The sequence below is a fragment of the Peromyscus eremicus genome, chromosome 5 (assembly GCF_949786415.1).
Source record: "Peromyscus eremicus chromosome 5, PerEre_H2_v1, whole genome shotgun sequence".
Lineage (NCBI taxonomy): Eukaryota > Metazoa > Chordata > Mammalia > Rodentia > Cricetidae > Peromyscus > Peromyscus eremicus.
In genome coordinates, this window is record NC_081420.1 from 23,430,436 (window position 1) to 23,445,214 (window position 14,779).

Here is a 14,779-nt window from a genome sequence, read left to right on the forward strand (position 1 = left end):
TGATGACAATGGGGAAGAAGCATTTCAAGGTAAGAGAGCTTGTTTTAAAAAAATAAGGAAGGAAGGAAGGAAGGAAGGAAGGAAGGAAGGAAGGAAGGAAGGAAGGACAGTCTGCCATAACAACCCCTTGGCTCCTTGATATAGTCCCCCCATTTATAAAATAGTACTCTCTCCAATTTTTACTTCCTTGTGGACACAGCTACCTTTGCTTTTTTTCTTATGAATTTATGAAGCCAACCTTTGTTTCCTAAATCCGCAATATATAACATGTCTTTTCGAGAAAGTTATATATTCATCTGAGTGATCCTAAATTAAAATAGAGTATTAGACTGTCTAGAAAATCAGAATCCAATAATATATACATATATATTACATATATATGCATATATGTTGATGGTGGTGGCATACACCTTCAATGCTAGCATTTGGGAGGCATATATATTATGGAGAGAGAGAAATTTTTAAGAAATTTGATCCATATGTGTTGATGTACGCTTTTAATCCCAGCACTCAAAAGGCTGATGAGAGAATAGCAAGTTTGAAAGGTTGAAACCAGCCTGGGCTACATAGGAAAACTTTCTGAAAACCTCAAAACAAGAATAGCAAATCTAAGACAAAACCGCAGCACTAAAACAACCAACATCGGCTCACAGTTCAGTGGGGGCTGGTAGGTTAACAGCCATCGAGATGAGTGGGCAGGCTGTAGAACCAAGCGAGAGATGACAGCTTTAGACTCAATTGCACAGGGTAGAAATTCAGGCAGAAACCAATGTCACAATCTTGAGAGCACAGTCCATAGGGAAAGATGGACACCATAGCAGGTTTTTGGTACTGTTGGCTGGAAATCAGTTTCTTTCTTCTTCAAAAAATGCTCGTCTTTGAAGGCCTTCAACTGATAGGGTGAGGCTCGCCCTATACAAGGCTGGCCAAATAAAATGCCTCTGTGTGTGCAGAGCTCAAGGACTGACTCAGAGATCTGGACTGGGGGAAGCAAGCCAAGCTCACCTTGCCTCTCCTACTTGCAGCCACACCCCAAGCTTATATCAGCACCATAGCCAGCACAAAGTGAGATGTTCAACACAGCATATAACCTCAACATGTGGGCAAGAACAGTATGAACATTTCAGGCTGTGCTTGGAAAGTGGGAAGAAGGTAAACAATACTTTGCCACTTTGAAGCATCATAGGAATGAAGGAGGTGGTGGTTTAATGTTTAAACCATGAGACTTCCAGTTTCCCAGTCTATTATATAAAAAATAAGTTATTGAATTGTAGATCATAAATCCCTCTTATTCCATATAGGAAAGACATGAAGTCATAATTTTTTTGTACCTAGTCAATGTTAAAACAATGAAGGTGAGTGAGATTCCATGTGATCTTGTGATTAGCAGATGGAAGGACGAAGGAGGAGGCACTGGATCCGGAATCCCTCAGCTACACCAGTAAGAGCCAGGATACTCACGAAGAGGCTGAAGGAGCATCCTCTGCATACACTGAAGAGTCTGAGAGGCAAGCTCAGATAGGCATCACTCTGCTTGCGGACTGTCCATCAGGACAGGTTAGTAAAGGAAACATTTCCAAACCTTTTGGTAATCTGCTGTTAAAATGACAAGTTAAAATGTCATCCCGCCACAATGTCTACTGTCTTGCTTCCCAGCACACCTTAGAATGTTGGGTTTGATTTGTGAATTGCTGAGAGTCTGCTGGTACCTTTCCACACATATTTTACCAGGCAGGAGTTATAATTCTCACCAGTACTGCCCCGGCCTTTGCAATCTTCAGTTGTACCCCATCTGGTTTGATTTCATGTTGCAGTGGTCACTTTTAGGAAACTTGGAAGTACCTATAATAGAAGCTCAGTGAGGACAAACTTATTTGGATGTAATGAAGAGATCACTTGGGTATATTTGCACAGCACATCATCAGGACTCAAATGTTCTAGAATGTTCAGTGAAGTCCCCATGTAGGGATTTAAATTGGACATTCTAATTGCTGTGACTTCAGAGACACCTGCTCTGATTTTCAGGTCTATCCTTTCTATATGAGTAAAGTTACATCACAATGGGCTTTGGTCCACAATGGAAAAGAGAAATGTTGCCTCTATTTAGTCTCCTTATCAATCTCAAATAGAGACACAAGAGTCCCACAGGTGTCACTTCAGAGTATATGTATATGTATGAAATACATGATGATTCAAAAATGTCATCAGGTGAGACAGATTTTTCTCAATGATATTTATGCAGTAATAGTTTATCATCTGAAAGATCACTGACTTCAAAAGTCAAAGGCGTAGCTTGGTTGGAGTGGGCAGGTGGCATTCTCTAATCAGTAGTGTGACGATTCCATAATGGTGTCTAATTTATTCCTTTGTGCCACTTAGAGCTGATCATGCTGGGTCCATTAAGGGTATGTCTATTTTGAGCTTTCTCATGTCAGTGACCTGAATTAACAAGTACATCCCGAGCCTCCTAAGAGTCCAGTAGTGGGTTGAATTGTTCCTCTAAAAGTATATCCAAATCCTGCACATGTTTGGGGTGGGTCCTAACCCAGTGACTGCTGTCCTTTAAAGGGAAAGAGAAAAGATTTAAGACATAGACACACACAGGGAAAAGCTTTCTGAAGAAAGTAAAAATCAGAGTGCATGTTTATCAGCAAAGGAAGGCTTAGATTAGCATCAATCACCAGAACTTAAGAGACCCAAGGCAGGTTTTCTCCTGGAGTCTCAAGAAGGAACCTATCCTTACAATCCCTTGATTTCAGACCTTTGGCTGACCAAACGGTGAGTCAATACATTTCTGGATTTAAAACCACCGAGTTTGTGACCATCCATGGGTGCCCATATTTGCCTATGTAGTTATGTGTGTGTGGTGTGTGCACCTATGAGCTTGAAGGCTAGAGGCCTATCCTTCACATCTTTATGCAATTATTCTCCACCTTAATGTTTTGAGGCAAGGTCTGTCACTGAATCTGAAACTCATCAATTTGGCTAGCCAGTGAGCTTCAAGGGATTTGCCTATTACTGACACGCAGAGCCACGGACTCTAGAAATTTGAACACGGGTCCCTGTGCTTGTGTGACAGGCACTTTACTGACTGAGCCAAGATAATTTTTAAAGACAGCAACAAGGTAACTCTCATTGTAAGCTGGCAGAGCCCATGAGAGAAGCTTTGCCTCTTCAATGATGTATTGACAGTGATGCGTGTCTTCATGAGATAGGGTCTAAAGCAGAGATTCTCAACTTGTGGGTCACGACCCCTTTGGAGGTTGAATGACCCTTACACAGGGTCGCCTAAGACCATCTGCATATCAGATATTTACATTACAATCTATAATAGTAGCAAAATTATAGTTATGAAGTAGCAATGAAAATAATTTTATGATTGGGGTCACCACAACATGAGGAACACATATAGATGAACAGACACACACACATACATTCCCACATGCAGAGATCCCATAAACAAAATTAGAAACCATATAAGCAAAAGACCTGTAGGGTCAAAATCAAAAGCCAGAGTTCCCTGAGCCCTGAGGGGAGGGATTTGATGGAGACATCCCATTTGGGATTGAGTGTTCTAAGGTCTCTCACTCTCAGCACTTGGTCCACTTGTACTTGTTCCCCTATACTGTAGGAGTGTGGTGGTATTGTGTTCCCCAAAATATTGTGCACCCTAATAAACTTATCTGGGGTCAGAGACAGAACAGCCACTAGATAGACACAGAGGCCAGAAAATGGTGGCACTCACACCTTTAATCCTAGCATTCCAGAGACAGAAATTCCTCTGGATCTCTGTGAGTTCAAGGCTACATTGGAAACGGCCAGGCATGGTGACACATGCCTTCAATCCCAGAAAGCGAGCCTTTAATCCCAGGGAGTGATAGTAGAAGGCAGAAAGATATATAAGTCGTGAGGACCAGGAACTAGCAGCATTTGGCTGGTTAAGCTTTCAGGCTTTGGAGCAGCACAGTTCAGCTGAGACCCATCCTGGATGAGGACTCAGAGGTCTCCAGTCTGAGGAAACAAGACCAGCTGAGGATTCGGCGAGGTGAGGTAGCTGTGGCTTATTCTGGTTCTCTGATCTTCCAGTTCACCCCAATACCTGGCTCAGGTTTGATTTTATTATTAAGAACTTTTAAGATTCATGCTACATAGGCGCAAGTTTCTCTGATGATAGCTGAGCAAAACACTGATCTATAAACATAGCAGATCATTGTTAGGAGGCATTTTATCACTGTTCCTTTAGCAGAATAGTGGTATCGATTTTCTTCTTAGATCCATGGCCTAGCTAGTTTCAGGTTTTGGGCCACAAAGCAGTATTGGACATGGGTTACATCTCATGGAGGAGGCCTTAAGTTCAGTCAGATAGTGGTTGGTTACTCCTACAACTTTTGTGCCCTTATGGCACCACATATCTGGCAGGCAGGTCACCTGTGGATCAAAGGGTTCATAGGTAGGTTGGTTATCTTTCTCCTCTGGTAGCATGCAGAGTACATTCCAATACTGGGAACAGTAGTCTGTAGGGATGAAGGTACCAGATTGACTTCTTCATGTTCAATGAGTTGTGTGTGTGTTGTCTTTAGCAATAGGGACTTGCTATTAGTTTTTGGATAGCAACCAACGGCTTTAGTGTCCAGTTTCCATATTAGTTTTGATACGTATTTCATTTTAGTTCATCCTTCACCCCAATTACTCCCTGTAGCTAGAGTTTTTCTCTCCGGGTCCTACCAAGCCCTGGCAGTCCCGTAGCCCACTTATAAAATAAACATACAGACGCTTATATTATTTAAACTGCTCGGCCATTAGCTCAGGCCTACCATTGTCTAGCTCTTACTCTTATACTCAGCCCATTTCTGTTAATCTATATGTCGCCACGTGTTCCTTGGCTTTACCTGTTGCCTTTACATGATGCTCCCTGGATGGCAGGCTGGCATCTCCTCCTCTCTACCTTTCTGTTCTCTCAATTCTCCTCTCTGCTAGTCCCACCTATACTTCCTGCCTGGCTACTGGTCAATCACTGTTTTATTTATCAATCAATCATCCACAGCACTTCCCCTTTTTCTTAGTTTTCAAAAAGGAGGGTTTTAACTTTAACATAGTAAAATTACATATAACAAAACAATTATCAAGCAAGAATTACAGTTACAATATTAAAAAAGATATCCTATCTTATATTTGTGAGTCTAAGGTTTTATATCTAACTACTCCCTCTTCTCCATCTCCCTTTATCCTTTATACTCCCCACTTCCACTTTGCTCCATTGTCTCACAAAACAGCCTCCTTCAGAGCCTTACTTTTGGAGTCAGAGGAGTCCCTTTCTCGTCTTCTGGCTTTACACACGGTTTTCACACCTCGATATGTATATGTAATGGGTAGAGGTTAGGATCCAAATATGAGAGAGAACGTGCTGTATTTGTCTTTCTGACCCCAGCTTACCTCATCTAAAATAATGTTTCCCAGTTCCATCTGTGTTTCTGATATTCTCATAGTAAAGTTCCGCTGGCATATGTACCACATTTTCACTATCCATTCATCTGTGGATGGATGTCTATGCTGATTCAGTTTTCTCATTATTGTGAAATCCACAGTGATCAACACAACGTGGAAGTCTCTCCATGGTAGGATGAGGACTCCTCTGGGTACATGCCCAGGAGCGGAAAGCTAGGTCATATGGTAGTCTTATTTCCGATTTTCTCAGAAGCCCCCATTCTGATTCCCGCAGTGGATATACTAGTTTATATCCCCAGCAATGTTAGGAGGGCTCCTCTTTCTCCAGTCCTCGCCAGCATTTGTTACCATTTGTTTTGCTATTGAAGGCTATTCTTACTGGGGTGAGATGGAATCTCAGCATAGTTTGAATTTGTATTTCTCTGATAGCTAGAGACATTGAACAGTTTTAAATATATTTATTGGCCGTTTATATTTTTTCTTTTGAAAATTGCCTGTTCTGATTATTGACCCCTTTAGTGCTGGGCAGCTTTGCTTCTTTGGTGCTTATTTATTTTATTTTTACATTTTTTTTTATATATTATAGATATTAACTCCTTGCCTGGGTATGGCTGGCAAAGGGTTTCTCCCATATGTGGTCTGTTTATTCTGTTGTTAGTTTCCTTTGCTGTTTTTTAATTTCATGAAAACTTATACACTGAGAAAGTAAGTTGACGAAAGCAGTGGAGAACTGAAAGATCTTCCACACTCCTGAACTGATAGAATCAATATTGTGAAAGTGGCCCATCTGATTAAAAAAAACAAATCTGTCTACAGTTCATTTCAGTGGTACAAAAATTCAAGTGTGTGTCAGCAGTGGTTTGATACGCCTCAAACAGCAGCTGGAGTTAGATATGACAAAATGAAACTATCTTTTTCAAGAGAGAAACATTTGATATTAAACACATAATAAAGCATCAGAAGCAGAACTGAGATACTAATGCTGAATTTTATGAACTCTGTTAGAGGAAGGAATATAGAATTTTATCTTCAGCACGAAACAAACAAGTAAATGCCACCATAGAGAATGAGCCAGGCAAAATGTTCATAGATATTAATGGTATGTTAATGTTTTCATATTAATTTTCCCCAAGACAGTTATGATGTCTTTATGTGGAGTGTTATGATGTGGTCTGATACTTCATGGGTATTATTTAAGCTGGCACAAAACAAGGCCCTTTAATAAAGCCATAGTGCACATTAATTATGCATCTACTGACACAATTCTAAGCAATTTGTGTAATTCAACCTCAAGACTATTTTAAGGGGGAGTCATATTCTCCATCTTGCAGACCAGCAACTAAAGGTATGGTAGACCTGAGTAATTTGACAATGTTTTAAAGCTAGTATGTTGTTGAGCCAGGATGTAAACTTAGGTAATTTTAACCACCCTACTACATTGCTACTGACAGTACATAGCATTCTAAAAATATCTTCTTCATGGAAAGTCTCCCCTCTTTAATCTAGCACTATATATTTCAAGAAATTGATGTGCCAGATCAGTGTTGTTGTGCAATGTAATATAGACCAAGACAGTCTATGAGACAAGTGATCACAGCAATTCATGTTATATTTGATAACATGTGCTAGGGCTATCCAGAGATATAGAACAGAACACACAGACACACGCATATGCATGCCTACACAGATGAACATAAACACACATGAAGATTTATAGTGAGAAGTGGCTCACAAAATTATGAACACAGAGATATCTGCAGGTTGACTCCGAGGGGCTGATGGTGTCAATCTCAATTCAAGTCCAAAGGCTTGAGAACTGGAGACATTGAGAGGGGCACTGGTGTGAGTCTTGAGGTTAAAGGTCCACGCAGGAGCTCTGATGGCTGACAGCACTGTGGATGTCTTAGCTCCAGTAGAGAGTGAAATTGGTCTCTCTTCTTTTATGTTGTGTCCACACCCTCAGTAGATTAGATGGTATCAGCTGACCCTAGTGAGCTCAGAGATTTCCTGCTTTGCTCAGATTCAGATGTGAAGCTCTTCTGCAAACATCCTCACAGACCCTCCTAGACACATTCTTCTTCCTGCCTGGCCATCCCATAACCTAGTCATCCTGACATGCAAAACTAACTACCACAGACTAAGGAAAACAAACTAAGACATGCTTATGAAAGATCAAAGATCCAGTGACATTCTGAGCAGCTAATCTGGGAAAAATGATCAATAAAAATATAATTTTTTAAAACATAAAAATCATATTATCTTAGATAAATCATAGTTGCATATATTTGTAGAGAAGAAGTTGATGTTTTCCCATACATATATATGTGTGTCTCTGTGTATATGTATGATTATATATGTATGATTAAATCAAATTAATTTTTCTTCTGCTTGACAATCTTTATGGTGATGCATTTGGAATTTATTCTTAAGGTATGCAATGTACTATTATTAATTATGGTTGCTTTGCTGCACAATATGTTGTATGCTTATATCTCCTCTGTTTCTGAAAGAAACTTTATTTACTTTCTCCCTACTTCATCAGTCTCTGGTACCCGTTCTGCTCTCGCATCTATGAGTTTGATTTTACCATCTCCTACATGTAAGTGAGATCATTCTGTGTTTGCCTTTCCAGACCTGGTTCCTTTCACTTACTATAGCCTTCAATTGTTGCAAGTGGATTTTCCCATTGTAAGGCTGATTAGCGTTTTACTATGTATACCTTGTGGCACACTCTATTTATCCATTTGATCGCAGACAGATATGCTGGCTGTTTTCATATCTTGGTTATTGGAAATGATGCTATAATGAAAAGTGTGTCCAGATATCCCTGTGGTACATTGATCTTTTGTCATTTCAGTGTGGGTACAGAGTAGGATGCTGGGTCACAAGGAAGTTCCAATTTCAGTTCTCTCTTTTTTGAGGAGGTGCCAAGCCAATTTTCCCAGTGACTCCAGTAGGTTCTCATCATTGATGTATCTACATCCTCTTCAGCATTTTTGTTGCCTTTCATCTAAATGGAAAACTTTCAGAAGGAGAAGGCTTATCCTGGTTTTAATTTGCATTTCCCATGTGATTTGTGATGCTGAGTGTTTCTTGTGTAAGACTCAAGTCATCTTTTGAGAAATGTGTTTTGAGATTCCCTTCCTTATTTTAACTGAATCACTTGCTTTCTTAATGTTAAGGTCTTCAAATTTTTGGAAATTTTGAATATTAATCCTTTATCAAATGTATCATTTATAGGTGGTTTCTCTAATTCTGTAAGTTATGTCTTCCCTTCATTGTTTCCTTTTTGTGCAAAAGTTTTTAAAGTTGGGTGCAATCTTTTTCATCAGTTTTTGCCTTTGTTTTCTAAGTCATATGGAGAAAAATCACTGGGGATTGGGAGTTTTTGCTTAGAATTTCATGTCTTTCATTAAGTCTTGATTCATTTTGAGTTGACTTTCAGATTATGATACCAAGTAAGGATACCAAGTTGACTTTCATCTTCTGTGTGTGGTTATCACATTTCCCCAAACCACTGATTGAGGGGAATATCCTTCCTCCAGTGTCGCCTGGTACCTTTGTCACATTATGGCCACAAATGCAGGGTTACTTCTTGGACTCATATCTCATTCCCTTGGCTGATGCATTTTGTTTAAAGCCAATCAGTTGCTGTCGGGATTACAACCCTTTTGTAATAGACCTTGACATCAACAATCATGGTGTCTCTAGTGATTCTTTGTGCTCAAAGTTGTTTTGGCCATTTAAAATTTTCTAAGGTTACATATGAGCATAAGAATTTTCTGTTTCTGTGAGAAATGGCTTTGGAATTTTGGTAGAAATTTCATGAATCTGTAGACTTCATTGTACAGTATGGGTATTTTCACAATGATGATTATTCCAGTGTATTGACATGGGCTAACTTTCCATTATTTGTTTTCTTTCCTCAAATTATTTTATTAGTGTTTTATAATGTTTAGTATGAAGAACTTTTTTTAAAGCACTGGTTAAGTTTACACTCAATTATTTTGATACTATTATATAAAGCCACTTTCCTAATTTACTTATTAGGCAGTCTTTTGTTAGCCTGTAGAAATACCACTGATTTATATATATATTTTTTTTTAATTTTGAAATTTCATTAAAATAGCCTGCCAGTTCTGAGAGTTTTTGCTAGCTTGTATTGTTTTCTATGCATGAGAACATGTCTTCATCAAAGAAACACTCTGTCCTCTGAGCTTTATTTCTTTGTATTGCTTAATTGCTCTGGTTAGGCTTGCAAGTGCTAAGTGGAACAGATGCCCTTATCTTGTCCCTAATGTTAACCAGGACATTGTCATATATGACTTTTATGGCACTAAAATGTGAGAGCCTGTATTGTGAAAGAGAGTTAGATTTTAAAGGATGACATTTTGGGTGTCTATTTAGATGGTTATAAAATTGTATCTGATATTTTACAAAATGTATACTATTAATTGCTTTGCCTATGATGAAGCAACCTTGCATCATAGGAATCACTCCTGCTTGATCATGGTAAAAAATTCTTTTCATGTATTCTTCAATTACATTTGCTGATACTTTATTGAGAAAATTTGCTTCCATATTTATCAGAGATTTTTAAAATTTTTTTCTTTTCTTATAATGCCTTTGGCTTTGGTACCAGTGAGAGCCTCATAAAACGAAATTGGAATTATTCCCTCCATTTCTGCATTTTTGAAGGAGTTTGAGTAGTGGGCAAAGTTACATACTAGTTTTCCCAATATTCCCAACATTTCCCGTGGGACAACAGAAGTGAGGCCCTTTGGGAATGGCCCTGGAATGGTGGGGAAGCTCAAGGTCTATCTCCAACCACTTTTTTTTCCTACTGTAGAGATCAGGAATCCACTGGGACTCTCTGCCGTCCCAGGGAAGGGCAGCATCAAGAGACCTGCCCTCTACCTGATCAATCTGATGTTTTTTCAGACTGTGGTCTATGTGGATGACTCAATCTCTCTATCAATATTCATATTGGTGCTTCAGCCTGTGGATCACTGCCAGCTGGATTTCTGAGAAGTGGAGGTAGGGCACTCAGCTGGAGAATTTTCATTCCTTCCTCCTGCTCACACGACTCCTTTATTTATTAAGGAGAAAATGATTTAATAAACTTAAACACCCCCACTCAGTATACTTACCTTCTATGCATTCTCCCATTGCAAGGAAAAACAAAACTACCATTCTCAAAATAGATACCACATTATAACGAACAAGACAAACCCCACATTCCCTCTCTCCAATGCCTGGCTCACCCTGTCTACCATTTTCTGCTGGAAGTTCAATCTCAGGTGATTTTTTTTCTGAGATCATGTCTCAGTTTCTCCATCAAATCTTCTTTTCATGCTCTGTTTTCCTTGAAGGTGGAACTTCAGTCTGTTTATGTGAGTGTGTCTAGTTTTTCCCAACACTAACCTAGAATTCAGTAGCTTGAATATGTATTGAATAAAAGCTTGACACATACCATATTGCAAAACCCAATAAGCTATCAAGATCATGAGTGCGTCCAATTAGTGTTTTCTTTGTCAAGTTTAAAGAAAGTCTCTCATCAGACTTGCTTTTCTCATTATAATCTTCATTGGAACTGCTTTTCTTAAGCATTAACTTGGGCTATTGTAAGAAAAATCTTGCAACTTAGGAGGTTTGAAATACAATTCCGAAGGCTGGAAGCCCAAGATCTAGGTGCCATCATGGTTTGTTTCTGTGAGGGCCTCCTCCTGATGAGTAGATAGCTCCTTCCACACTGTGCTCTCCCATGGTGGGGAGTTCCTCTTCCCATAAAGTCATGCATTATACCAAAAGGACTCACTCTCATGGCTTCATCTAAACTTACTAATCTGACAAAGGCCCTGTCTTCAACAAATGAATTATAGGAGCACCCAAGTCAGTCTACACAGTTCTTTGTTCAAAACACTAGATTTTCATGCAACTTTTCTACATAGATCTTCACTCATGAAAAATTCATTTGCCTTGAGTACTGCGAAGTGTACTTATTTCACAAGTGCTTTTATAGTTCAGCTGCTTCTTGTGGCTGAGTGCTTCGTTTATTTTAGGCTAAGGCTTTGGACAGGACAGAGGCCTGGGGCTGAGGAGCTGCTCAGAGGTGGGGGCATGGCCAGGCCCCTGAGAGGTTGGCCTTTTTGTTATCAGAGGCCCAAAGTGCTTCTCAGGCTTCCTGGGAGAAGATTCTGACATGCACTTTTGAGAAGGAACAAAGTAAAATAAAACTCCTTATTTTATTGCTAAATATTTATAAACTCCTCTCCAGGCATCTGACGCCTTATTTGTATCATGCTGATTCTGTGCCATTGATCAATTTGGAAAAAGTGAAGTCTTTCCAAACACATATCGAACACAAACCTTTGTGGTGATTTAGATGGCACATGTTGAGTGTTTAATGTGTCAAATAGTCTCCAATGAAATAACAGAACATAGTTTGAAATGGAATCAAGAACAATCTCGTTTTCATGTTTGCAAAGTTTCAGCAACATCGATGATTTGTCTTTCAGCTTCTCTAAATAAAAACTCAGATTCCCTTCAGTTTCAGAGCACAGTGAGATGAAATTTACATGTATGCATGTATGAAAGAGGGGGTAGTAACGCTGCTTATGAATTATCAAACAAAAAAGGAAGGTTTTGTAAACATTATCTTAATGTCCATGTTTTGACTGTGACCAATTCATCAAATGTGCTGCCATATGAATTCTATTTAAGTTCTATGACTTCAAGGAAAATTCCCAGCACACTCGACCCTTTACACATAGGACATGGAGGGTGTGTGCAAGGAGTCTCTCCCAGGCACTCTTACTACAGCAAGCCTTGCTTTCAGAATGTCTATCTAACATTAATTAATATTAACAAGAATTATTTCTGAATACAGAGAGAAACAGCTTTCTTAGCGTCTGCCTCCTGGTTTGTGGTGGATTTTGCTTTTCCTCTTGAGTAAGTTATTGTAGCGTGTGGTGCTCATTAGCGGCACAATAAAAATGTGCCGTTAGTAAATAAAAATAACTCTTTGTAGTCCCATCATGATTTTGATTGGTAGAGCTCAGAGCTTTCATGGCTCATTAATTTTTGACATACCTCAGCGAAATACAAAGGTGTCAAGAATTACTACTCTCGATTTGTGAGCAGAGAAACTGAGGTATTTTCAAGAAACTATGCCAAGGTCACTCAGAGTTTGGCAGAATCGGGGTTATGACACATTAACTAGGTAATTAGAGCAAGGATAAGCTGTGCTCGGCAAAAACCAATGGCATCAGTGAGGAACTGTAAGCAGCACCGCTTGGAAATAAATGACCTTCATTTAGCTCTGATTCTGAGTTATTCGTTCTGTTGGAGAGCTATCTTCAACTCCCCTGGAAGACTCTTTCAAACCTCGGAAAGGGGGAGTGGGGTGGGGAAATGATCCAGTCTGTAAAGTGCTTGCCCTACAAAACATGAGGAACTGAGTATGGATTTCCATATTCCCAGCACACACACACACACACACACACACACACACACACACACACACACACACATACACACACACACACACAAAGCTGGGCCCAGCAGTGTACATGCGTAACCTCCATTCTGGAAAGGCAGAGACAGGCAGATCTCTGGGGTTTGCAAGTCAGGCAGCCTGGCCGCATCATTGAGCACTGTGGTCAGGGAGAGACGTTGATTCAAAAAGGAGAAGGGCAGTGGAAGACACTTAAAATGGACCCAGGCCCTCTACATGAATGCACACACGCACATATCCCCACATCCCCACACCAATACACCTATACATCAAACACACACACACACACAGACACACACACACACACACACACTCCAAAATTGAAAATACAATTAGATTGTTTAATATTGGGTCATTTTCTTGAGGGTTTCTATTTGTACTTTTTTCTATATGAAGAAATAGCGTACATTTTTTTTCCAGAAAAGTCAAATTAGTTACTAATATAATATTAGTATATTATATTATATATAATATATATAATATTTAATTAGCTAGATGTAGGCACCCCATCATCCAGTGATACTGAAGGCTACCACAAGACAGACACACTCCACCCCACTTCAGTTTTCACATGAATGGAGGTTAAGAACATAAATTCTTAATTTTTTTTTCAAAAACCAACTTATTTCCATTTAAGTGATATACAGGAGACAATAAATCATGGGTTATTTCAAAGTAGCTAGACACAAGGACTTGGAATGTTCTCCACATAAAGAAATGATGAAGGTGCAGGGTGATGAACATGTTATGGACCCCGAGGTGACTACGATGCATTCGTTGTAAGCAACTGCAGATTCGGTGCGCCCCGCTTCACCAACAACTGCTTGTTACATCAGCTCCAGCCTTTGAAGACGACAACAGATCACATCTGTTTGTTAAGTGAGTCTCTAAGGAAGCCACTCATGAATTGTTAACATGAAGTTTTTCCTTCACATAATTACTCCACATGACTTTTCTGTATTATGGACACCTAAAATTTCAAAGGCTTATGCCTTAGGGCTCCTGTGCAGGGGTATGATCTATAAGAACAGGGATTACCTAGTTTGTGTAAACACATGCAAGAGCACACGCACACATAAATCACACACACATACCCCACACATGTATATCACACTCACACACACACAACACACGTACACACACAACACACGTATATCACACACATACCACATGAACACATCACACAGAGATTGAACACTCCCCCCAACACACATACACCACATACACCTCACACCCCCACAGACCTACAAACAAGGAAATAAGAATTCTTTGTCTGTGTCTCTATTCATAGCAGCCCTTCAAGACTTATCTCCTTGCTGTCTGGCTGGGTGTTTATCACCCTCATAATGCCTGTTTTGTTTTCTGGAACATCATGCTTCTCATATCATTATCTCTGGGGCTCCTTACATGAAATCCAACATTGCTGCTCTTTCCAAATATGGCCCATCACCCTCTCATGAGACACCTCCTGAGGTGCTAATTAAAGTGTATACTCCTGAGTACAAATACAGCCTTAACATCTCATAATCTCTGTGACGGGAGTCTTAAACTGTATAATTTAACACAAACCCTCTAGGAAATTCATGTACACATTAAACTCAAGACCTTTTCCGGTCTCATAATCATAGCTTACACTCTTCAGCACTTACCGAGCACCAGATATTAAGTACTTCGTGCATAAGAACATCTTCAGTGTTCACAGAAGCCTTTGACATGTTATAGCATAAAAAAGGGTTATACTCATGCAAAAATTTCAACATGGATACCACTATCAGCCATTTTCTAATCCTGAAGCAGCTATCTTTAGTCTTAATTTAT

General features: G+C 39.5%; 1 protein-coding gene across 1 annotated transcript in view; it reads left to right on the forward strand.

The window, feature by feature from the left end:
- The window catches only part of LOC131910750 (uncharacterized), a 280,595-nt gene that overhangs the window by 34,485 nt on the left and 231,331 nt on the right, over positions 1-14,779 (forward strand). The window contains exon 6 of the mRNA XM_059262637.1: positions 1,391-1,557. Coding sequence (XP_059118620.1) covers positions 1,391-1,557 — 167 coding nt within the window. The remainder of the gene's footprint in view (positions 1-1,390; positions 1,558-14,779) is intronic.